The sequence below is a fragment of the Staurois parvus genome, unplaced genomic scaffold (genome assembly GCF_062004578.1).
Source record: "Staurois parvus isolate SC_StPar_1 unplaced genomic scaffold, SC_StPar_1.0 ptg000287l, whole genome shotgun sequence".
Taxonomy (NCBI): Eukaryota; Metazoa; Chordata; class Amphibia; order Anura; family Ranidae; genus Staurois; species Staurois parvus.
The window spans coordinates 26,214,010-26,241,100 of NW_028318083.1; the positions used below are offsets into that span (position 1 = coordinate 26,214,010).

The 27,091-nt window shown below is 39.8% G+C and overlaps 1 protein-coding gene across 4 annotated transcripts in view; it reads right to left on the reverse strand.

Moving 5' to 3' along the window:
• Positions 1-1,401: 1,401 nt before the first annotated feature.
• The window catches only part of NFATC1 (nuclear factor of activated T cells 1), a 255,928-nt gene continuing 230,238 nt past the window's right edge, over positions 1,402-27,091 (reverse strand). For all 4 annotated transcript variants that reach the window (XM_089682345.1, XM_089682343.1, XM_089682347.1 and 1 more), the window contains one exon: positions 1,402-3,278. In XM_089682345.1, the coding sequence (XP_089538471.1) occupies positions 3,229-3,278 (50 nt within the window). In that variant the 3' untranslated portion in view covers positions 1,402-3,228. The remainder of the gene's footprint in view (positions 3,279-27,091) is intronic.

A 27,091-nucleotide genomic window follows, 5' to 3' on the forward strand; every position in this document is an offset into this window, starting at 1 on the left:
ATCAGGGGAATGAAAGAAGTGTAAGTATATGTTGCTGTTGAGCCCTGGTTCACACTGATGCGGTGCGGAATTTGCTGTGTTTTCTGTGCAAATACCGCACCTCTTCAGAATCGCACCCCGTTCGTGCGAACTGCTGCGGGTGTGTATGTTCAGTTAACACCCCGAAAGCGGTCTGCAAAACATGGTGCGATGTGCAGAATTGGATCGCATAGGTGTGAATACCCAAGCAATCCGATTCTAGTGTGGACCAAAAAAAGGGTCCTGCACCTTTTTGTTGCGGGTGCAGTGCAATTAGATCCATACAAAATGTATGACTCCAATAGCACCACAAACAAATCGCATGTGATTTGCACAGGAATGCAGTGCGGTTCCTGTGCGAATCACATGAGATATACCGCACCGCATATATGTGAACCCAGGCTGAAGGTTAGGTTTAAAGTGAACTTGTTGCTTTTCCCCAGCTTGAGCAAAGCACAGGTGCATTCGAAGAAAAGAGGTCCAATCAATGCCCACAGCCACCTAGAAGGCAGAAGGCATCAGGAATAGGACATCCTTACTCTCATCTTCCATAGTCCATGATAGGAAGCGCCCGTAGAATGGTTGCTGCTACCAATCTGCCACTGAACTGAACTCCAACTTTTAGGAAACCATTTGCCTAGTCATTTTTATATTGTAAACTTTGTATTCCAATGGTACTTTCTATTTCTTTTGCTATGACAACAATTTGATAATAGAAAATCCATTCAAAACTGGATAATTTGGTTCTGGCGTAAATGCAGCAGCCTGAATATCTCACAGGTCTCTTATATTTTTGCTTGAGAAATATAAGAAGTCATTAGGTGCTTCAACCTACTTTATTCCTTCTGGGATTGTAATATGAATTCTAAGCACACTTACCTTTTAGGGCTCATGCATGCTGCAGCTCAAAAAAGCTGCTTCTGCAGGCATTTGAGCTTTTTTATGTCTCTGACTCTAAACTCCTCTCTATGTTAGCCAATGTATATGTACACTATAAGCATTTTCAGGAGTTTAGTGGCAGTGAAGTTTAGAGGCAGAAAAAAACTACTCTGAAGAGTAGTTTTGAATGCTCAAAAATGCCTGAACACTCAAAAACGTGCCTAATCGCTCCTAAATGCGCATAAACACAGTGCTTAGGAGCATTCAGCGTTTTCAAGTGTACACTGAATATAGTGAAAAATGAAAAGAAAGAAATGCTTTGAGAAAATACGCTTATAAAAGCAAATGCCCATAAACACTTGTGCCCTTTGAGCATTTTTATGCTGCTTTTTCTGCCAGAGGTACTGGCATTTTTTCAGCCACCTAATGTGCACAGACCCTTACAGAAAACAAGAATAAATGAACAGCAGTTTACACAAAACTCAGAAAAGAAACACTGCCATACTGGCTCCATGATATTGCTTTATTGATAATGTTCAGGGACAGCCAGCAAACGTAGTCTCTGAGCACTGACTTGTCTATTTGTCATCTATTATACATATATCATGCAAATCCTATAGTGCTATAAAGGGGGGTAAACATCTTTCGATTACACATGAAAAATGAAATGATACACAAAGCCATATTATCTATTCAGTTTATCACAGTCGTGTGCAAATATTAAATATGGCTTTTCGTTTTCGTTCAAAAAAAAAAAGTAAGACATAATACACAGCATTATTCAAGCCAGTTACTTTCAATCAGTTTGTAATTTAGGCATTTTTCCAGAAGAGGGCGTCGATTACTAAGGCACAACATTAGTTACATATCAGTTTCAATTAGACCATGCTAGTTTGGTTACATGAAGTTAAAAAAAAAAATGGTATCACTAGTGATATATTAAGCTGCTACTTGTACAATAATTAATGAACTGGGTCATACTAAATATCTGTACTATACTCCAAATTAGGTTAATGAATATGGAAACATACCACATAGCACTGCATTGTCAGCCATTTTTTTTTTTATTTTTGGTAACATTCCCCATGTACAGTCTGTGGCAATCTGCGAGACCCCAGCTGTTACCGAATTACAACTCCTAGCATGCATTGCCAGCTGGCATTCTGGGAATTGTAGTTTAATAACAGTTGCCGAGGCACATGTCAACCACCCTTACTGCAGAAGAATGACAAGAGTTATAAGGCTTTCGTGGAACCATACAAATATTTACAATCTTATCGTCACCTATGTACAAATTACACTTGTTGCTTTTAGTTTAATGCAACTAGCTTTTTTTTCTTTATTTCTTATTTAAAGTGCTTGCTTTCATGATAGAGCAACACGATGCATACAATATACCTATGTATCAAGATTAACCCAAGGGACGGCGTTAGGAATATAAGGCAGGTGACATATTAGCTTAATATAAGTCATTTTTTTGATGCAGATATAATGGTTTGTCAATAAGATGAAAACGACCCAATAAGAGGAGTAAAAAGTGAGGATGGAGTTTTAATCAGAATATCAATATGCATAAATATGGAAGTGCTTGTGTCAATGCGGGAAAACATGAAATGTTTCTGACACCTTTTAAGTATCACCCTCGGATTAAATCACATTTGAACATGCAGTTTTTGTGACTTCTATAAAATGGTCATGTGCTTATGCTTTCTTTGTGCTATGGTTCCCAATTGAGAATAGAACATTCTTTTATTAAAAAGGATGACTTTAAATATTTTAGATAAAATATAGCAAGAGTCCAATTGTTTTTTTTTAGAGGCGCACAGGTTAAGGCGATACTTTCATTTTGATCTGCAGCATTGAGAGAGTTTGTAGGCTGAGTTTTTCCACCCAATTGTTGTTTTCTTCGTCGGAATTAAGTTTGCTTCTATAATACAGCAAGCTGAACAGTTGCTTTATAGTTCTTTGCACCGAAAATACTTCTTTTGGTAGCAAACAGAAAGCTTTTTGATTCATCCTAATGCCACAAATATGAACATTTAAGGCACTGCCGGCATCCAGTGGTGCCAAACGGATCAGTCACGGTTCCTGGCCATCAGCTTTCGTCAAGTATTTCAGTTATATTCCATACAATACACAGTTACAATGTTTTATTTCTTATGTTTCTTGAGATGAGAGTTCTGCTGAAGACTAAACATGTCTGCTGTACCAGAGATATAAACTCCATGAAATGACAGAAGGACTTGGTGATCGGAATCCAATTCATTAATTAATCTTCATTCCACAGCAGAATGGTGACAGGTCCACTGTCTAAGTTCAGGATTGTCAAAGCTATGAATGGACATTGTTGCTTGAGAGGTCATTTCTTATTATTTCATTTACTGCAAGAGAAAAAAGCAAAGTCAAGGACTCAAGTTCGTTTTGACTACTAGATCTGCATTTCTATGATAAATCAATATATATCATAAGTCATGTTCATTCTTTGCATATGACATTTGGTTATAATGTGAACAAAACAAGATGGCCATTGCCCACAGCAGCCAATCATGTCTCAGCTTTCATACTTGAAGTGAACCTGTACTTTGTTCATCCAGAATTAAGCAGCAGGTTAAATTTAATCCCCCCCACCCTCACCCCAGCAGCACACGCTCACCTTTCCTTCACTCCCCCACCGTACTGTTCAGCTATCAGGAGCTGCCGAATCTGCCTGTGTAATACAGGGTTATGGACTCTCCCCGTGTTACAGCAATGGTGCTTGGCCTAATGCTGTCACAAAAAGGGAGTCACATGCTCAGGGACGGACTGACCATTCAAGCACTCGGGCACTGCCCGAGGGCCCGGGGTCAGTAGGGGGCCCCATGAAATGCCTCTGGTACCTTTTATAGGCGTGCTTTGAGTGTGGGCAAGGACACAGGGGCCCCATGAAATGCCCCTGGTACCTTTGATAGGATGTTTTGGGTGTGCTTTGAGTGTGGGCAAGGACACAGGGGCCCCATGATCCCCTATTGCCTGGGGGCCCCATGAGTTGTAAGTCCGCCCCTGCACATGCTTCACTATATCCACACTGGGTTTTTCTTGCTGCTCCTGCAGATAAATAGCATGGTGGAGGGAGTGAAGGAAAGGTGAGTGTGTGCTGCTGGATAGGAGGATTAAAGTAAACCTATTAATTTACCCTTTACGGGCAAAGCACAAATTTTCTTTAAGTTTACGCTTTACACATTAAGGGCTTGTTCACACCGGTAGGCAATGTGGGAAACCTACATTCAGTGCGCATTTCCTGCACTGTGTTCAAAATGCACTGGGTGTACAATCTGCTTTGGGTGTCCCCCCCAAACACAGATCACAAAGACAACACATTTGCCTGCACCGGATTACATAGTACCGTGGTACCATGCAATCTGGTGCAGTGCGTTGTTGAAAAGTGGTGCATGCACTACTTTTAGTGTGATTTCAGCCCATTCAAATGAATGCAGTTCCTGTGTGATTCAGGTGTGAACCAGCCCACAAGAAGGAATATGACTACTTGTTTTGGGCATCATTTCCACTCTTTTTTTGTTTCTGTAAAGCAGCCTAAGGTAGCATCAAGTGTGGAACCATAAAGGTGACGGAGTGTACACATTCACCCAAAGCCAAATGGAGGCTAAGCTGCAGGAGCTGCACTATAGGGGATCTAGAGGGTTTCTTTACATAATTAGCTTGCACAAAAAAGTTTTCAGTAACCCCTATTACAAGCATATATCCAAAGGTGCACAAAGCTAACACAGCAGCACAAGTATACTTATTTAAAGAAAAAAACTGCAGTCATGATAGCTGAGCCCAATAAGAGTCACATGACTACATTAGGCAGCCGTTTCCTTGTGTTAAATTTTTTTTGAACTGAGCCTTATGAAAGTTACCCACCAATGCCTACAACAAAACTCTGTCAAATATAATAACATTACAAAAATGCTTCCAATGTCAAGGTATGCCTGTAGACAGTGCTGTATGAAAGGGTCAGTCCAGCTAAAACTGATACCTAGACGCTGGACTGTTGAATAACTTGATAGTTATATCTCTGAAGGAGTAGTTTGGTGAGCACTTGAATTCTTGGAGTCTACCCACCTTCTGTGGCTAATATAAGGGGCTTCTACTCTCCTTAGCATAGTTTTAAAAGTGTATTTTATATTAGGGAGACGAGAAACACTGGAACATACAAATATGAGTGTAAACAACCAAAATATCAGTGCTGACAGAGAGTATGGACTTATGGCCAAGAGATCCTAGCGTGTTCATGGTGCATAAGAAACCAAAAGCTGACCACCAGGCACCACCTATCACTAAAATACCACTGACAAGTGGACTGACCCTTTCAAAATGATTATATTCCCTTCAATTTTCCTGATTGCATTTTCTCAGCATTTACTCCAGTTACTGATCATCAAACGTAATTGCAAGAGACTGAATGATGTGCTTCTTTACCCACAACTAGCATATCAACCATTCTGGGCCAGTGCTACCACCAGCCAAAATGGCTCTCCTACACTGACTGATGGATGCCAAACCCTAAAATTATTTTATTAAGACCTGCAACTCCTTCAAATAGCAAGGACCAAATATATGGAGGAAGGGGGGACCTTATCTAAGAAGTGCTTCCTCAAATGGAAAAACAGGAGGAATACACCTCATCACAGCACACTTGATAATGGCAATGTACAGGAAGATTGAAAATCAGTTAAACTGAATATGTTGTAATTAAAATCATTAAAATGTTTCCAAAAATAGCATAAACACAATATAATGGTTTTGATTTAGTAAATAAAGAGAGGCTGTTCACTTAGCAAAGTGGGTACAACCAGCTTTTCAGATTTTTTAATGCAATTATTGCTAGCAGCTATCTGCTAGCAGTAATCATTGTGTTCTGCGGGTGCAGACAACTTCCCACCGCTGCATCTATGGCCAGCTTTAGAAAAGAAGCATTTTCTCTAGCACATGATTGGTTGATTGCTATGAACACAGCTTCACCTTATTCAGTGAACATTCACTTTGTTAAGCTAACAGGCTCAACTCCTTTAGTAAATCAACCCCAATCATGTAACATGATTTCTTCATCTGTTTCACTATTACAAAACAATCTGGGAAGTTCTAACAGTGCAACAAATGAAGATTGCACACATCTGGAAATAGCTTCACTTCTGTATACAGACATTGGTTTTCAGCTGTTAGCTCTCATCTGCTTGTTTTCCACCATTGTTTTACTAAGTGTGTACTACAGAAAGGAGTCAGTCAATGTCAACGAGTCAGTATTATAAGAGACAGTTATCTATAGATGGAAGGATAGTTCTTTGTTTTTTGCTGCTTCTTCCGTCACTGTCGTCTTGTCCTGTACACTGTCAGACTACACAGTTCCCACACTCATCATTTCATGTCAATTTATCAGCCTGTGTTTTTTGGCAGGCGGACAGGAAATGACTGAACCTGGCAAAGGCCATCTAAAGCAAGCTGTACAACATCCCTCCTGTTTCCATTCCTCCCCTGTCCACCCACTCACTACCACCGCTGCCACCACAAGCACCTGATTACCACAGAGATATGAAAAATGTCAACAGATGATAACACCTTTTTTTCTAGGACACAACTTTCTGTGAAATAAATGCCCAATGTTACTTGTGTCATACAGAATGACCAGTTTCCTTTGTACCAGAAAAGTTAATATTGACAATCAAGATAAAAACATGTCACAGATATTCAGGAAATGGTAAAAAGCTACTTTCCGATTATAACTTGTGAGGGGGAGAAGCTGTTACTGATACATGAATATGTTTGTGCACACAGTGCCTTTCTAATTCAAACAAATGGTTTATTGTCATGTGTCATTAGTTACATTGTAGCACATGGTATATAGAAGGCAGATTTTGTGTCACATTACATACTGCTCAAGATTTTCATGACACTTAGCTGAGCTCTTTCTCCTGCTACTGAACCCAGCCTGGATCAGGGCAACCTAGATATGGACTCTCAGTCTGAATCAGGCCAAACCCCATTACTGAGTCTCAGTATGGATCAGGTCCACCCCCAATACTGAATCTCAGTGTGGATCAGGGCAACCCCATTACTAAGTCTCACTATGGATCACGTCAACCCCCTTACTGAGTCTCAGTAAGGATCAGGTCCACCCCCAATACTGAATCTCAGTGGTGATCAGGTCAACCCCATTACTAAGTCTCACTATGGATCACGTCAACCCCCTTACTGAGTCTCAGTATGGATCAGGTCAACTCCAATTCTGAATCTCAGTGGTGATCAGGTCAACCCAATTACTAAGTCTCACTATGGATCAGATCAACCCCCTTACTGAGTCTCAGTATGGATCAGGTCAACCCCAATTCTGAATCTCAGTCTGGATCAGGTCAACTCCATTACTTAGTCTCAGTCTGGATCAGGTCATCCTATTACTGAATCTCAGTCTGGAAAAGGTCAATCCCCCGTTACTAAAATAATAATTGTTATACGAGTGCTAGGTAAGAAAGTAAGCAGCTAGCATAAAGGTCAAACCTCCAATCCTCATAAAACGTTCATAATCATAAAATGCAACGCTAATAAAATGATATATGTACTAATAACCTAATAAAACAAATTAAAACAATGATAAATATAATACAAAATGTGCGATGTAGAGCGGTAGGGTAAAGGTGATAACAGCATCTAACTGTGACACATAAGGTGCAATTGTGACACAGATTTATAAACATAAGTAAAAGCGTCCAATATATATAAATGGTGAGCTCCGTGATTCCAGTGGATAGGAAAATGAGTATATATTGCACTAACCAGAAAGGGCAATTATAAGCGCATTTGAGTAAATAAAACCACTCCTGGTCATCTGTATCCTAAGGGTAACCTCGGGGATCATCTGGCATACGTCTGCACATCAGTTGATCATATGGCTGCTACTCTCCAGGTATCCAGGGTAAATCCCATTCGGTGTAAATGGACCAGTATGAAACTCAGGAATCCACCTTAAATAGCTGTAGGTTACATTTTTGCTCCTCTATTGAAAGATCCAAAAGATCATCAATATAAATTTCTGGCTCAGCAGCTGCATCCCTCAGCCCCTCCAGATAACGTGGATTCCAAAGCTGATATGGCTTTGAGAATCAAAAGCAGGCTTAGAGGTGGCGTGTAGTTTCCTCAGATGTGTTATCCCTTTAACGATTTCTTACTGAATCTCAAAGGTTACACTGGCTGCCAGGTGGACTACTGTAGTGGTGAACAGCAGGCAAACTTAGGCAGAAGACAGAGGAAAGTCTGAATCCACAGCACTCTTGCGTCTCTTGCGGGGTGCACTGATTCTCCCCTGCCAACCAGCACTGTAACAGCCAGAATCTCTTCTTACTGGATGCCTGCACGCTAAGTTAGTGGAACTCCTTCCGGCATTGGGCTCTGAGATGCAGCCCAGACCTGACCTTGCTTGAAATTCTGGGAAGGTCCCGCAGGACCTAGGATGGTTGGGAGGTGTGGTAAAATGGTGGGATATAGTCTCCTTGCTGCAGTGCTTTTTCTGATTCCCTTCACATGTGTGGTTTGTCTGTGCTCACCTAACCCCCCTAATCCCCCATTACTGAGTCCCAATCTGGATTAGATCAACCCCAGTATGGAGTCTCAGTATGGATTAGGCCAACCCTGTTACTGAGTCTCAACCTGGATCAGGCCAACCGCATTACTGATTCTCAGTCTGAATCAGGCCATGCCCATTACTGAGTCCCAGTCTGGATCAGGTCAACCCCATTACTGAGTCCCAGCATGGAACAGAACAACCCCATTACTGAGTCTCAGTATGGGTCAGGTCAACCCCTTTACTGAGTCTCAGTCTGGATCAGGTCAACCCCATTACTGTTTCTGAGTCTGGCTAAAGCTCACATCCCTCATTTGAAAGATTAAATCTAAATGGATGCTACTGGCCCACATTTGCTCCAGCTTTTATTAATCATGTTCAGTATGCATATGGATATATTCTTGGTTTAATTTAAATGATAAAATACATAAATATTAAAATAATAGCATTAAAGTATTAATTGTGGTACAACAATTGTAATACCTGTTATAAATAATGTATTCTATTACTAACTATAAGCAATGCTATCCAGTAAACAGGAAGTTCACAACATAGATTTAACATCCCATATAAATCTTTAACTAGAATCCAAAAAGCACTTCACAGGCTTATTGGGAGTGTATGTCCTACAGCCTATGTAAAGTCCCCATCTCTGTTTTCCGTATCACTTTCAAGGATAGATTTGATCACTGGCTGTTATAGACTTCTTTTTTTACATCTAACCTTTCATATAAGCTTTCATATAATAATTGCATTGGGTGTATCTGGGAATTTCCCTTGTATCACATGCAGGGTTCTCAGATCAACTAGTGGACTAGTGGAGCACAGCAATGTTTGGATGAAACACTAAAGTACTGAGCAGGTAGCGCTTGCTCACTTTCCTTTTTAGACATTGTCTTTTGCTTTTAACTGGAGTGAACATGTAAAATTATGTTTGCAGATTATTTGTATTTGTTGTTTAAAAGAAGGTGCAAGAGCTAATTTTTTTTTTTTCCTAAGTCTTTATAGCTTGTTGGTACACTACATTATATATCAAGTAGAGCATCCCTTAAGTCAGGTTATGAGCACAGAGAACATCTGTTTGCATCAGAAAGAGGAAGGAAAAAGAAGCAGAAGAATCTCAGTATGGGTTTCCCCAGCACAACCCACCAGAACACCTGAAAGCTGCTTTGGAGAGAACACCCTGGTGGGTGTCAATGTAATAACCATCTACAGTTTTAAGAGTTGGTACAGCTGCAACCAACAGTCCTTTTACTAAAGCTGAAAGACACATATTCAGTATGTGCCTCCAGTTTTCTTCTCAACCTGGCTTAAAATGTAATTGCTAAAGGTGAAAATAGAAGGGTTCTCATTTAACTGGATCTAAACTGGTATCAATAGGTACTATTAACTGTGTATTTATATTTTCTACAGGCTGGCAGATAAATCCTACACGCTTGCCATGATAGTGGACTATTAACAAGTGTATTTCAGTGATCTTTGTTCAAACCACAAATCCCTGCCATTGAAGAAACTCTGAGTGGGGTGTACAAAAATATCTACCTCTTTCTTACCTGTTACCATACAAGACATTTATTAGCACAGCTGAACTATCATAATCACATATTGAATAGCAATGAAAGTTTATGTCCATTCAATCTTATTAGAACTCTTGTCAGTTTTGGATAAATTAGAGAATAATTAGATCCCTTGTTGCGTTTTTATTGCTATCCAGGGCTCTATTAGCTTTTGCCTCACTCTCTGTCCTGGTGAAAACCAATTTACCAGACAAGAAGTACATGAAAATCTCTAACAGACAACAACAAAAAGACAAGGGGACTTCTTACCTTCCCAACTGTAAAAAAATTGAATAGCAATGAAATATTACTTGAAGTTTAAGTTTATCAAAACGTTTTTTTAGTTTTGGAGAAGGATAAGAATTCCTCATAGTTTTGAATAGAGTAGGGACGGATTAGAACTCCCTTACCTTCTCCAACTGTAAAAAAAAAAAAAAAAAACTTTTATTTCTGGCTATTGCATTTTTAACCTCATTTCCTTTTGGGTGGGACCATGGTCACTAGAAAAGGGAGCAAGAAAATATTGCTCTAATGGAGCCATAAACAGAAAAAAAAACCCCAACAGGGTTTCTTATATTTCCTCACTCTATCCATTTTTTTTTTTAACGTTTGGGCTGAATAAACACCCTAATATTCATTAAAAAGGCAACAAGACCTAAAACACAAGGCAGCAAGTAAAGGATCTATTGATAATATTTACTACAAAAACATGTAGAATTGTAAGAAACTACAGTAATAGATATTAGGAGACTGCAGATAAAATTGTAATGTGAGGGTGGTGGGGGAGTAAGACCTACAACGTTAATGGTTCCTGTCCATTATAGATGGGTTATTTCACACCTTTTGACCTGTTAATGTCATTTTTAGGGAAAAAACATCTATTGGCCACCATCTCCATCTATTGCTGTCAACAATATTTTCCATTTATATTTATAGCTTTTCCATTAACAAAAAAATAAGTCCAGTAAACAGTTTGAGAACATAGGTAAACTGTGACATTCGCCACTTGCTATACATAATGGTATGATGAAGCTGCAAACTTCTGTGATACAATCAAAAGAGATAGTAAAACAGGATGTGGTAAGCTGTTAATAGTAGAGCTTGTTTTTTTCTGCACTCCCACGTCTTTCATTTCTTCAAGTTATAAAGTGGAAACTCAATGTTCAAGAACAGAAAATCACAGCCACATTATGTGATCTTTGGTCATACCCTGATTTCACTGACGCTTTATTATGACTTTGAAAAACAAGTATTAATAACTGGCGGTGCAGCAATTCTGATATTACTCACCCGCGCTATTTTTGTCACAGTTATAAGCCAAGTGTTTACATTAATGTAACTAAATTTGAAAAGGACCAACCACGTGTAGACCACTGGATATGACAAAAAAAACCCTGAATATATTGTTTTATCTCATAACTGCTGGAGAGTAAAAGTTCATGTATGTTAGCAACCTATGCATACTGTGCCATGTGCCATGTAAGCCCTCAAGCTGTTATGCACATATAGTATGAGCTCACTCTACAGGGTGTCTAAATGAGAAAAAAAACAGTAAACTGTGTAGATTTGGCTGCTGCAAGACACTTCTGTAGTGAGTTATAATATAAGTTCATTGCAGCTAACAATAAATATAAAGTTAAAAGGAAATGGTTATCCAAAGGCAGTGTATGCCAACCTACAAGCAGATTTCCAGCACATATTATTATATCTTTGGGCTCGAAGGATTGTATGTATCCCATGTCTGTGAATCATAAAGAAGCTATCAGCAACGTTTGGTTGGAAGACTAATAGAGCTGCTACCTGGTTTTATTTGAACACTACATAACCGTCTTTCTCAGCCAGGGTCCTGTGAACCTTAGGTTCCTTCAGTGGTTGCAAGTGGTTCCCTGAGCAATGAGCAGTTGCGGCCACTCAGAGAAGTAACAAAGGAAAATTATATGTTTAGCTATCTATAAGGGGGAGATTCTTCCCAATGACCACAAATGTAAGGAGCATTCTTCCCAGTTATCATCATGGTAATGTCCAGTGAGCTATAGATATGATTCAAGTTTCTTGAAACTGGGTTCCTCCATATTGAAAAGTTTGAGAAGGGCTGCTATGCAATACTGATCTTCTATTTAGGCTGATGTCACCCACCACCACAAAAAAGACAAACTTTAGGGATAACCTTTGAAAGGCCAAAAAGGAAACTATGGTCATCTAGTGTGTATATATACACACTAGATGACCATACACAGTATCTCTCAGAAGTGAGTACACCACTCACATTTTTGTAAATATTTTGTTATATCTTTTCATGTGACAACACTAAAGAAATGACACTTTGCTACAATGTAAAGTAGTGAGTGTACAGCTTGTATAACAGTGTAAATTTGCTGTCCCCTCAAAATAACTCAACACACAGCCAGTAATGTCTAAACCACTGGCAACAAAATTGAGTACACCCCTAAGTGAAAATGTCCAAATTGGGCCCAATTAGCCATTTTCCCTCCCCGGTGTCATGTGACTCATTAGTGTTACAAGGTCTCAGGTGTGAATGGGGACCAGGTGTGTTAAATTTGGTGTTATCGCTTTCACTCTCCCATCCTGGTCACTGGAGGTTCAACATGGCACCTCATGGCAAATAACTCTGAAGATATGGAAAAAAGAATTTTTGCTCTACATAAAGATGGCCTAGGCTATAAGAAGATTGCCAAGACCCTGAAACTGAGCTGCAGCACGGTGGCCAAGACCATACAACAGTTTAACAGGACAGGTTCCACTTGGAACAGGCCTCGCCATGGTTGACCAAAGAAGTTGAGTGCATGTGCTCAGTGTCATATCCAGAGGTTGTCTTTGGGAAATAGACATATGAGTGCTCCCAATATTGCTGCAGAGGTTGAAGGAGTGGGGTGTCAGCCTGTCAGTGCTCAGACCATACTTCGCACACACCGTCAAATTGGTCTGCATGGCTGTCATCCCAGAAAGAAGCCTCTTCTAAAGATGATGCACAAGACAGCCCGCAAACAGTTTGCTGAAGACAAATAGACTAAGGACAAGGATTACTGGAACCATGTCCTGTGGTCTGATGAGAACATGATAAACTTATTTGGTTCAGATAGTGTCAAGCGTGTGTGGCAGCAACCAGGTGAGGAGTACAAAGACAAGTGTATCTTGCCTACAGTCAAGCATGGTGGTGGGAGTGTCATGGTATGGGGCTGCATGACTGCTGCCGTCACTGGGGAGCTACAGTTCATTGAGAGAACCATGAATGCCAACATGTACAGTGACATACTGAAGCAGAGCATGATCCCCTCTCTTCGGAGACTGGGCCGCAGGGCAGTATTCCAACATGATATTGACCCCAAACACACCTCCAAGATGACCACTGCCTTGCTAAAGAAGCTAAGGGTAAAGGTGATGGACTGTCCAAGCATGTCTCCAGACCTAAACCCTATTGAGCATCTGTGGGGCATCCTAAAATGGAAGGTGGAGGAGCGCAAGGTCTCTAACATCCACCAGCTCCCAAGAGGGTTAAGGCAGTGCTGGAAAATAATGGTGGCCACACAAAATATTGACACTTTGGGCCCAATTTGCACAATTTCACTTAGGGGTGTACTCACTTTTGTTGCCAGCGGTTTAGACATTAATGGCTGTGTGTTGAGTTATTTTGAGGGGACAGCAAATTTACACTGTTATACAAGCTGTACACTCACTACTTTACATTGTAGCAAAGTGTAATTTCTTCAGTGTTGTCACATGAAAAGATATAATAAAATATTTACAAAAATGTGAGGGGTGGACTCACTTCTGTGAGATACTGTGTGTGTATATATATATATATATATATATATATATATATATATATATATATATATATTTTTTTTTTTTTTTTTGCTATTTCAATTAGAGTGCTCATGGGAGCCAAACACTTTGTCACTGCTTTCAAGGCTTTAGGTCCCATGAGAGGGCTCAGGGGCAGAATATTTTTATTCATGGCAAGATAAATATACTTTTTTACACCAAAAATAATGTGATTTATAATTGATGACAGTACTAAATGGCAGAACAAGGTTGTGTGCTTTCATAATGTCCTATCGTTATTAATGGTAGGGATGGCCTATGGAACTTAAAAAACTGTAAAGACAAATCAAAAGCAGAAGTGTTGCTCACAGTAACATTGGCTACTTTTAAATAATTTTATAATACTGTAATATTTAAAGCTGAAAATGAAGGTCATCCTGAGGCCTGTGTTATGTATCGCTTGGTCTTATCTATGACCACCAGGTCAACAGTGAAATATTTCAAGCTGTGGGTTTCAGGATTTCAGAACATACTTATCCTCTCTTAAATGCACTGTTCATGTACTATGTTTCCATTTGCTATGGTTCCCTGTCTTGATGTGGAAATTACCATCTCTGCTTGCAAACGTTTGTAATTAATTTTATGTATTTTTTTATGCTTTACTTTCAATAAAGAGTTTGTCTAAAAAATATTTAAAGATTAGGTTTAGTTCAAATCTTTTTCACGGATATAGGTTCAGCAACATTACTTACCTCTAAGGAAGTGTATCCCATGTCCTGCTAATTGTTCTTTATTGTAGAAATGCTCCCTGCAGTGAAAAAAGGTCCTTTTCACAGAGCTGAACATTTGGCGCTACAGGGGTTAACTACCTTAATTCTAACACTGGAGGAGAGGCAAATGAATGCCAATTTTTGTGTGAAAATTTGAGCTTCAGCTATTGAGTCCTGTATCTGTATTGAGCTCTGGCTATTTTCAGCAAAGCTAAAAAGGATAGCTTAGAAAAAAGAACCTTATCACTAACTGAAACTGAGTCTAAAATCTGCATTTTTGTTATTCCTGACCAGAATAAAAAGAGGAAAATACATTATATACAAAAACAGGGTATTTTTTTAAAAGAAGAGTACAAAGTCCCCCCCCCCCAAAGGCAGTCAAATTAAATGCATAAATAAAACACCCCACTAAAAATACTACTTAATACAGTGGAATACCCTTTGTCTAGTAAGAAATGCATCTAATCTGCTTTTATTTCTGGTAGGTAAAGAACTCTTAGTGCATGATTTGCACAAATTTCCCACAACATAAGTGTTGCCATGATAATAGATATTGGGGCTTGTGTAATAAAAGTTTGCTAACAAGAACAATTCTTATTACTCATAACAACCAATCAAAATCTGTATTTCAATTTCAACTCTGCACTGTAAAATAACAGCTGGAAGCTGATTGGTTGCTATTCGCAGAAATACATTGTTCTTAATTGCATCTCGATGTTTAGGATAGTGATTCTATTAATACATTGTCTGAATCAATACTTGTAAATAATAATGCAATAAAATATACATTAGAGGCCAGCAAAATGTCAAATCCTTAGTTCACAACTGTTACAAATTTCACACTTTCTACTTAGAGTGAAATTCCACAAAGCGAGGATAGAATGACAACCACAGTGTCACTGTCTATGGTCTGAATGGCTATGACCGATATTAGGTTACAAGTTTAGGTAGCCTGTCCTGTACACAATGCTTCTGAAGGAAGTGAGACATGGTCGCTGCATATTGTTTTTCCTCTGTATCTACAAATAGAAACTGTGTGTGTGCAGCCTGCTGAGATGCTATTTTTAGCTCATAGTACCAACCACATTGATCAGGTAACTGATATTTATGAACTCTTTTTCTGTACTTGTCCACAGATATCTTTAGGGTTTACATGGTAATTGTATCTACTTTACATACACATCTGACAACCAAGATGCCTTTTTTTCCCTTTCTGTATGCACTCATAATATTATACTTTTTCGTGAAACATATATTTTATATAAATTTAAAGCATTTGTTAGAGGAAGGAGGGGTAAAAAAAACATCATAGGTATAGACTTATTTATCAAAGCAGTCCAATAATTATATACAGAGTGCAGAATCCATAGCAATCACTCAGATTCTAATATACTCTATGGAGTCTGTGAAAAATTATATATGACTAGTTGCTATGGGTTAAATCCTTTTGCTTTTCCATGTCAAAAGAAAGTAAAGTGTATAAAACATAGGATCTTATTTAATAGTGCCTAAAGCAGTGATGATTCAAATAGTTGATATAGGGGGCCTTGAGTCTCTAACACCACCAAAGGCCCAGACCAGGAGGGGGTAGCTAGTGTCAGGCAACTAGAACATGTATCCTGTATCTCCTGCCAGGTGCCCCAGGTCCCTGCACAATCACGACCAATGCAGAAGCCAGAATCTCTCCCAGCCGGTTTCCTGTCACAGCAATAGGCTTCAAAGCCAACAGTAGTTGCCCCTAGCCTCCTCCACAACTCTGACATGCTACATGACATCAAATGGGAGGAAGAACATCCCATCTTCTCTGTTTTAGAGGTCTGTAAGTTCAGGGAGGTTGGGGGTAACTGGTTTGGGGGATACAATGACCTGAGGTAACAAAGATTTGTGCTGGGTGGGGAAGAGAATTTATGCTTGGGGTAAATTGTGTTGGGAGATGGGATTTGTGTTGAGAGTGGGAATTTGGGGAGGAAGAGGATTCGTGCTGGGAAGGGGGATTATTAATGGGGGGAGGGCATTTGTGCTGGAAGATTTGGTGGGACTTGGAAGGACAAAGATTTGTGCTGGGTGGGGAGATTTCAGCAGTGGGGAGGATATATTTCTTGGGATGAGGAGAAGAAATGTTTGTATTTTTGTTTGGGGATTATCTTGGCTTGCAGAAAGTATTTTTTGTTTGGGGGTTAAGTGTACAAATTAAAGCTGGATTTATTTTGGAGGAGGAGGCATTTTTTGCTGGGAAAAGAAAGTGTGTGTTGCTCGCAGGGGAAATCTTGCACTCTCCTACCCCCCCCCCCCCCCACACACACACACACACACACACTATCTGAATTACACACTCCTGACTTCTGAACTCTCCATGTTTTGTGCTTCTGACCAGTGTACTCTGTGCATTATATAGTCCTGACTCCTGCACTCTATGCTTTGTGTACTCCCAAACCCAGCATTGACCACTGAATGTTACATCATCCTGACCCCTGCACTTTGTGCTTTACATATTCCTGACATTTGCATGCTGTGCATTATGTACTTCTAAATCCAGCACTGATTGCAGCACTCTGTGTGTCATATACTCCTGACCCTTGCACTCTGTGCATTATACAGTGTTGATCCCTACACTTTGTGCGTTATGCACTTCAAAAATCAGCACTGACTACAGAACTCTGTGCATTATGTACTCCTAACTCCTGCACTATGTGCTTTACATATTCCCTGACCCCTGTGATTTGTGCATTATGCAATCCTGACCCTTTAACTCTGAGCATTATGTATTCCTGACTTTCGCATTCTGTGTGCTATGTACTCTTGACCCCTGCACTCTGTGCTTTACATACTCCTGACCTCTTGACTCTGCTTGTTACGTTCTCCTGCACTTTACACTCTGCACATTATACACTCCTGACCCTTAACGTTGGCACTGACTGAAGCACTCTGTGGATTACATACTCCTGACCTTTGCACTCTATGCATTACATACCACTGATGTCTGCACGCTGTGCATTATATACTCCTGACCCTTGCATTATGTACTCCCACTCTGCTTATTATGTACATACTCTTGACCTCTACACTTTGCCTGTTATGTACTCCTAATCCTGACCTTGACTCTAGCACATTGTGTGCTACATGTCCCTGACCTCTGCATTCTGTCCATTGTGTACTCATGGTTGCCCTACTCTGTGCATTATATATTTCTAACCCCTGCATTCTGTACTTCTAAACCTGCTGACCGACACTCTGCGTGTTTACACTCCTGACCCCTACACTCTGTAATTTAGGTACTCCTTAACTTGTTACTGACTGCTCCACTCTGTGTGTTTATGTAAGAAAAAATGTATGCGCTGCCACTAAAAAAATCAATGTGTGGAAAAATATGTATATGTGTTAGGGACTACCACGGACACCTACCTGTGTAACATATCACAATATCCAAAGTGAACAAAATCAAAATTGGTATAGTGCAATCCTGATATAAATAAATAGGTAATCAATTCCACAATCTAGTGCTGTAAATAATAAATACATAAAAATAATACATATATACTGTGTTGTGTAAATACAACTTAATCAGAACAATGCCAATAAACTGCAATTGATTACATCAATAAGTGTAAAGAGTGAATGATCATAAGTGATTCACAATTAAAATCCACAGGTGAATGAAAGGTGCTATCTTCAGTTTATATATTGGGTGGTAGCACGGATTTACATGCACCTATGCATATTTATTAAGTGTGAATCACTTATGATCATTCACTCTTTACACTTATTGATGTTGTTTTTTCCACTTATATAATAATGCAGATCATCAATTGGCATTGTTATGAATACGTTGTATTTACACAACACAGTATATATGTATTATTTTTTATGTATTTATTATTTACAGCACTAGGTTGTGGTATCAATCACCTATTTAATTTATATCAGGATTGCACTACACCAATTTTGATTTTGTTCACTCTGTGTGTTATGTTCTCCTAACCCCTGCACGTTGTATGTTTTGTACCACTAACCCTTTCACTCTGTACCTTATATACTCCTGACCCCTGCACTGTGAGCATTATGTTCTCCGGACATTTTCACCCTGTGCATCATGTAAAACCAACCTCTGCACTCTGCGTGTTATGTACTCCTAAAGCTGGCACAGACCTCAGCACTCCTTACCCACTGACCTTTGAACTCTCTGCATTACACACCCCCTGGGTGTGCCCTATCCTTGTGACAAGCCAGGAGTGGTGAAACCATCAAGGAAGGCTGGTTTTGGGTTGGAGATATCACTGTATGCAGTCAACACACTGCTTATTAAAAAATACTGCAAGAAGAGCTAATTGGACACTGCCTGATCTTTTCCCAATTTCAATGAGGAGTAGAGATGGACTGTGATACCCGGCACCCAGGTTGTCCATGTGCAGGAGTTGCCAGTCTTGACCAGAGCTATGGATCTGTGTGTGTTTCTGTTACACACCCCTGTATATTGTACATTACATACTTCTGATTAAAGTGTTCACAGTAGCTGGTTGCTAAGCAGCCCCTGACTAATTTAATAAAGTTCTTCTTCAAGGTTGGCTCAGACAAAGTGTTAGATCTTGTCTATTTTCAATATGCACAAAAGTTTATGTAACAGAATCATTTTATTTTTAAACAATGATTGTGCTGAGGTTTTTACATGTCTGTGAGACTCTTGAATGTGGAACAGCAATCAAACTATATTTTATGGGTACAAGGAGGCTCAGCTTTACCATGGTTAATGTAATTTGGCAACACCCACTGTCCACTGTGACGTGCTACACAACCTTATTGCTCTCCTTGGGGTGTCCAACAGTGCCCCAGGTCTTTTACAAGACTAGCAAATCCCCTGGTCCACATAAAATATTCAGTTTATGCAATGCTACAGAACATTGTTAGTGCTTATGGATATAGTACATCAACTTTACAAGATGGTCAGAGACAACAGACATGCTTCAAGTGCGATCTGAGATTGGGGACACACTCCAGAAGACATGCAGACTGCCAGAGATCAAGGCAGTCCCTTTTTTTCAAATCAATGATCCCATATTTGTGCTTGTAAAGATCCCTGAAAAATTACTGTCATTAAAGCGATTCTAAAGGTTAATTTTTTGGGGGGGAAAATAACAAAATATGTCTATACTATATGTCTCCTCTTCTCGGGTCCCCCGCACGCTGTCCTGGCTTCTCTCTCCTGTCGGGTGCCCCCACAGCAAGCAGCTTTCTATGGGGGCACCTAGTGCTCCGTGTGTCAATTCCCATGTGCTTTGGCCCCGCCCCCTCTCTCCTTATTGGTTGACTGGCTGTGATTAACAGCAGCGGGAGACAATGGCTCCTGCTTGCTGTCTCAGCCAATGAAGAAGCAGAGACCTGGGACAGATGAGGCTGTCATTCACAGTCACTGGATCGTGATGAGGCTCGGGCAAATATTGAGGGGGCTGGGGGCACTGCTGCACACAGAAGTTTTTTTACTTTCATGCATAAAATGCATGAAGGTAAAAAACCTTCAGCCTTTACAACCACTTTAAATTCAATATTCTTTTCAGCAAGATCAATGATAGATAAAAGAAGACAAAAGCATAAAAAAAAGAAATTGGCATCAATGAAAAAACAAGAAAGTGTAAACGAAAAAAAAAAAATGAGAAAAGCCAGACTAATTATATTTTCCTTTTGTGTGTAAGTACCTAGACAGGGAAAATACTGACTACTGGTTGTCTTGGGCCTGATACTTCCTGTTCTAGAGCGACAACGCTCACTCACCATTCTGTATCTATGACCAAGCAGCGTTGCCACCCTGGATTGATCTGGACTACAAACACCTCCTCTCCCTTCATTTCTGTCACATTGATAAGAGGTATTTTGTAGTTCACAGAAGATACTGTAGTTTGGAAAACTGATAGCAATATTTGGAATTTCAGTTCAGTACATGGAAAATGAAAAGGATACTGGATTTTTATCAGGATTAAAAGGTATTTGTTCAGAAACCTAAAAAAAAAAAAAGAAAAGAAAGCCACCACATTTAAGGTCTGGTAAGCTGCAACATATTGCATTTATGGTTTTGACTTTACAGTATATACTGTATGTTTTAAGTATAAATAGCCACATGGGACTGCACCAGGTATCTGTGTCCTTTTTGTGTCCAAACTACACAGTTCTTTCTTATGGTATCAATGAAGTTAAGTGTAATCTATCCCAAAGGCTGGCAACAACTAAAGATATTAAAACCTCTAGCCAAGGCCATCAACAGCCTTATGGTACGGGTAGGCACAGGAGGGCCTATCTCACTGAAACCCATTCTCCCACTAAATTATTAAAGTGTTACTAAACCCAGGACCCTGCATTCACAGTACACAGAACATGGAAGTGCAATTATTTTAGTAAATATAAACTGCTAAATACCTTTTCTCATCAGCAGTTAGAGAAGTCTTGTGACTTCTATCAGTGTCCAGCAGAGCACTGGTTAATGCATGTAGGAGTTTTCTTTCTGCTCTAGGAGGATGCAAAACCTCTGACCTCTGTCTGGACAGTGCTGATTGGTACTGTGTTGATCAGATGCACCCTCCAAGAAAAAACAACCTCTCTAGCAATACACACTAAACTGATCGTGTGCATAATGGCTACGGTTCAGTCTGTCTTATCAGGAGATAAGATGTGGACATTTGAACAAGAGGAAGAGCAGAGAAGTCAGGATCAAATGGCCTTTTTACACAATGCAGAGGATTACATAGTTACATAGTTAGTCTGGCTGAAAAAAGACAAGAGTCCATCCAGTCCAACCATAGAAAAAAAAAGTTATGATCCTACACCCACAGTTGATCCAGAGGAAGCCAAAAAAAACCCAGCAAAGCATGATCCAATTTGCACCTGCTGGGAAAAAAAATTCCTTCCTGATCCCCCGAGAGGCAATCGGATATTCCCTGGATCAACTTTACCTATAAATGTTAGTATCCAGTTATATTCTGTGTATCTAAGAAATAATCCAGGCTTTTTTTGAAGCAATCCACTGAGCTGGCCAGAACCAACTCTTGAGGGATTAACCCCTTAGGTTCCATAGTGAGTATAACAAGCATGCTTTACTGCATATACAGACTGATTTTACTGTTGTGGGTTTAGTAACACTTGCAATATGGCAATGACTCTGGGGTGCACTCTGAAGGGAGTGGTGCTGATGCAGCACATTGTTTACCTTTTTCTTTTTTTCAAAGTGGCACTTCATTCATCAATGGGTTGCAATGTGATTTACTGCATTGCAACTCACTGTTCTGAAAAAAAGTACATGGACATGCCCTTCTTTTTTAGAGCACACCACGGCAACATGGTTGAATCAAAGCTGAATTAAACCTCTGCACTAGAAAATAAAAAAAAAGCCCCTGGGAGATTTTTATGCTACAATGTGCTACTTTGCACCTCATATTAGCACATTATTGCAGACCTATCTGTCAAGCGAGCCCCCCCATTGCCGTAGTGATCTGGGCTGTCATGGTCACTTCTCTCTTCTCCCGTTCTTCTTTCCAGGCTCAGACTCTTTGGCCGCCTCATTGTCCGACCCTGATGACATCACTCCTGCGCATGCACACGGGAGTTACATCATCACAGCACACTGGGCTGAGCATGTGTCTATGTGTTAGCACTGCATTAGGCAAGGCTTCCAAGTGCAGCCCAATGCATATGGTATGAGCAGGCCCTAACGTCTAGTGGCGTAAAGACCAGGGGCTTACTAACCATTCTGGCGCTCGGGCACTGCCCGAGGGCTGGGGTCAGTAGGGGGCCCCATGAGATGCCCCTGGTACCTTCATAGGCTTTTTTGGGTGTGGTTTGAGTGTGGGCGAGGACACAGGGGCCCCATGAGTTGTCAGTCCACCCCTGGTAAAGACACTAGAAAAAAATAACAGGACTGATCTATTAATTATGTGAAAACCTCCTTCTAGTCAGTTTGACTTATTATTCAAAACTTCAGATGTTATAAGATAGAAGTCCTCATATCACACAGTGTACAAAAATGCACACAGCCAAGTACGCAGTCATCTCTTCTGAGTAAAATCAAAAAGGGCGACAGTTTTAAGTACTAGACAGTAATCTGTTTTTAATCCTATAAAGTACATCGAGGTAAAGAACCTTGGGATTAAAGCAATTGACTTTTCTCTACGTGTGGCAGAGGGTGAGCACTAAACACCGTGTAAGCAGTTTTTACTTGGGAACAAGAAAAGAGGTTTCATAGGAAAAGTTGTGAAGTAATGGAAAAAGTCGCGTAACACATTCTTTCAAGAGTTCTGCTGTGTCTTTTTTTTATTTTTTGTTACCTCAGGTGCATTGGATTTGTTAAAGGTTAAAGTATTTGTATCTGTCTAATCATAATAATCTACTGCCTGAGGCCATGCTGTTTTTGGAATGGTGGACTGGATAGAGGAGTTGTTAACTGACAACAAGTAGCAAGTTGTAATAAAATGTGAGCCTCCCATAAGCATGTGGTTTTGGCAGCCACGACCAGCATTGTCAAACGTGACTGTCAAACAATTAGGCTGAAGCATTTTCCTCCTTTCTGCACCCAGTCTTGACACAAAAGGTGAACATTATGATGGAGGATTCTGGGTACTGCACACATAGCAGTGGTGAGGAGTTCCCTGAAATTTAATGATGGCATGGAAATCTGGGAGACAGTAACGTAACTGGGACAACCCTGCCAACAAATTACTCTGGGCCCTGTAGCTTCCTGACACATGCCTGGCTTGTTTATGTTATACATTCACCATTCAAAAGAAGACTAGCAGGCAAGATATTCCATTTCTATTAATACATTGGTTGTTTGTTTTTACGCTTATGCTATACCCTCCTGACAGGTTCCAGCCACTCGCATGTGAATTCTCAGATGTTACAGTACAGAAGCAGCACATGACTTTCATTCTGTACAAATTTAAACCTTGACATATAGTTGGGTGTATTTTTAGAAGGTAAAAGATGTAAATGACTACTAAAGAACTACAGTTTTTGTAAAGGTTTGTAATGACTGCCTATATGCTCTACAGTTATCAGTGCGGTTTTATATGTCAAAAGTTAAACTTCAACCTAAACAGGAGAGCCTTTGGGAGATGCAGTACAGAAATAGCTAATATGATAACTATCTTACAAGGTGTTCACATTCTGCTCTTTAACCACTTCCCATCTGGCCCATGTATATAAATGGCCGGACGGGAGCAGTGCAGGGGCGGGTGGCCGTTTATAAACGTCCTCCCCACTTCTCTGCTTGTGCTCGCTCCGGACACAGCGGAACACCGATCTTTGTATGGGACCTCTGTGTGAGGTCCTGATCATGTGAACACTGATTGGCCAATCAGTGATCACATGAATAGTAGTAAACAAGATGTCACTTGCTGACATCATTGCTTACTACTAGTGAAATCTGTGAATGATCACAGAGGTCACATGGTACAAGGCTATTCACAACAGCCTTGTACCATGTGACAAGATGTGACCAACCACAGCTCACATTTCTCAGTGGCTGCAAGAATGCAGCCAGAGAGAAGGAGAAATGATTGCTTTTACAGCCTTTATGGGTATAAAATAAATCAGTGTAAAAAACAAAAAAAATCTTCATCACCCCCCACGCTATGGTGACACGGTACTGCTAGGGTGACTAGCTAGACAGACTTCCACTAGACACGGTACTGCTAGACAGACTACCGCTGCCACTATGGTGACACGGTACTGCTAGGGTGACAGTATGTTAAAAAAAACATAAATAATAATATACAAAATTTAAAAAATTTTTGAAAAATTATAATTTTTGGTTATAAACTAATTTGGGTTTTTTTTTTTTTACTAAAAATATAACTGAATACATTTTGGCCAAGATTTATGAAGAAAGATTATTTATTTGCAAAATTTTATAAGAAAAAAACTTTTTAAAAAAAAATTTTGGACTTTTTCATTTATACAGCAAAAAAATAAACGTCCCAGTGGTGAATAAATACCACCAAAATGAAGTTTTATCTGTCTCAAAAATGCTAAAAAATTCATATGGGTACAGTGTTGGATGACCATGCAATTGTCATTCAAAGTGTGATAGCACTGAAAGCTGAAAATTGGCCTGGACAGGAAGGGGGTAAAAGTGTCCGGACTTGAAGTGGTTAAAAAGGAGCTAAACCCCTGTTTAAAAACATTGCTGGTAGGCAGAAGAGACTCTGTCTATCTCTACTGCAAAAAAACAAGCCTTACCTCCCTGATAGCACTGTTTTTGTGTGAACGTACATGGAGCTGCATGTGCTGCACAGTGTATTTTGCAGGCATCTGCCGTGTACCAGGGTGAGTTAACTTGCACAGCTTCTCCTTACATACTGTTGTAAAAGGTTGTTGTCTACAAAATTCTGAAGCCCAGGATAAAATGTACCGGCACAAAAAAAACGAGAGCATAGGGTCATTCACCTCTCTCCTCACTGCTCCGCCTGAGGTTTCAAAAGACAGTGTGCCTAAAAGGAGACAACTTGTGCTATGTCCTTGCTTTAGAAAGCCTATAGTGCTCTGGGGATCCTCTGTTACGTATCAAATGTTCACATATAAAACAAAAAATTGTGTTCATAAAGTAATCAACAGGTATCAGACATTAGTTTGAAAATAAAAATATGAACAAAGGGCACAAAGGCCTAGAGCATTACTTTTATAATTTATTAAACCTAAAAACAAGTGAGTACATACTCATAGGCACCAATCCAGAAAAGCAAGATACAATGCACAGAAATATTGATGGTGATTCTGAAGATGGAGCTCACAGGGTGAAGACAGACTACTGCTGCCGCGTTTTGAGGGACATGCCCTCTTCTTTAGAAAAAAGTAGTCTTTTTCATCCTACTCTTCTTAAACATTGGACCTTACTTTAACCCCTCCCAACTATGGGGTGAGATGGATCTTTCTACTCAGTCCTCATGGGACTCCCAGCAACAGTTACATGGCTGATGATGTAACTAACACCATCGTGTCCCTTGGGTAGACTTCCATCCACACTACATCATCATCTTTATCATTAGCCCCAGTCTAGCAATCAGCAACAATATTACAAAATCAGCCCATAAACTAACAATCATCCAAAATGAAAAATCAAATGGAAAAGATTAGTAAAAATCCCAGATCAAAAAGAAGAAGAAAAAAACATAAACTTAAAAAAATTGGCTGTAAACCTCAGACATGAAATATAAAGAAAGCATACTCTCTATAGTGTGTACTTGTCTCAGTTAAGAACACTAAACGTTCTGTCTGCTGCTTTATTCCTCTATCAGCATGAATCATTTCTGACAAGTTTTCCTGACACCAAGAGAAAAATGGTGACGGGAGGGACCTTCAGCAGATTGACAACCTCAGCTCTGTTCCTCTAAGCTGTGTGGAGGGGTGTGTCTTTTCCCTCCAATCATCTCTCAGTACACTCCTCACTGAGCTCTGCAGAGTGTAACTTCAAATTTCTGCCCTCTTTTTTGCAAACTCTCAGACAAACTTTATAAATTCTGTACTTTGAATGGATGAAAAGAAGAGAACACTGTAGATAGACAGGTACAACTTAAGAAGGATGATTTGTTTCATCTCTGTGTGTCACCGGAGGCCAGTCACTTCACTGGGCATATGTAAGGGTTTACAACCACCTTAAATAAAACTTACTCTAAACCATTACAGTTTTCTCTTAAAGGTAATCTTTCTCAAGTGAAACATGGAGGCAGCCATTGCTACATCTTATTCTGCAAATGCTAGTTGTAACTGTCTCGCTAATATCTTGCTTTAAGAGTTTCATTCACTGTCCTGGGCCAAGCATGCAGATAAGGGCTTCTGACTCTTCTCTGACTTCCCTGATATATGTACTTTCTCTAAGTCAGTATATTGAATACTGTGGGTCAAGTAATTAGTATCTTCTAAAAGTGGTCATCAATGGCAGCCCCCATGCTGAGTTTATTTTTCTCTGTCTACCACCAAAGACGAAATATGAAACAATATTAGTTAGTGTGACCCTAGTATTGTCAATGCCAATGCTTTTTAATACAGGCGTACCTCGATTTACAAACGCCTCGGGTAACGTAATTTTTGGTTTACGAATGAAAATCCATTGAAAATAATTCCTCGGTTTACGTATTTGTTTCGCAATACGAAGCAAGTTTCCCCAGGATGCATTGCACCTGGGAGGTTTAAAGCGCCGGCCCCGTGCCTTTAAAGTGCACTTCATAAAGAGTTTTGAACAGATAAGATTTTTTTTTTACTTTTTTCTGACCTCTGGAATGGATTAATTGGATTTCAATGCATTTACAAACTTTTTTCGCAATACGAAGACAGTTTCCCCAGGATGCATTGCGCCTAGGAGGTTTATAGCGCCAGCCCCGTGCCTTTAAAGTGCACTTTATAAAGAGTTTTGAACAGATAAGACTTTTTTTAACTTTTTTTATGATCTCGGGAACGGATTAACTGGTTTTCAATGCATTTACAAATTTTTTCACAATACGAAGCCAGTTTCCCCAGGAAGA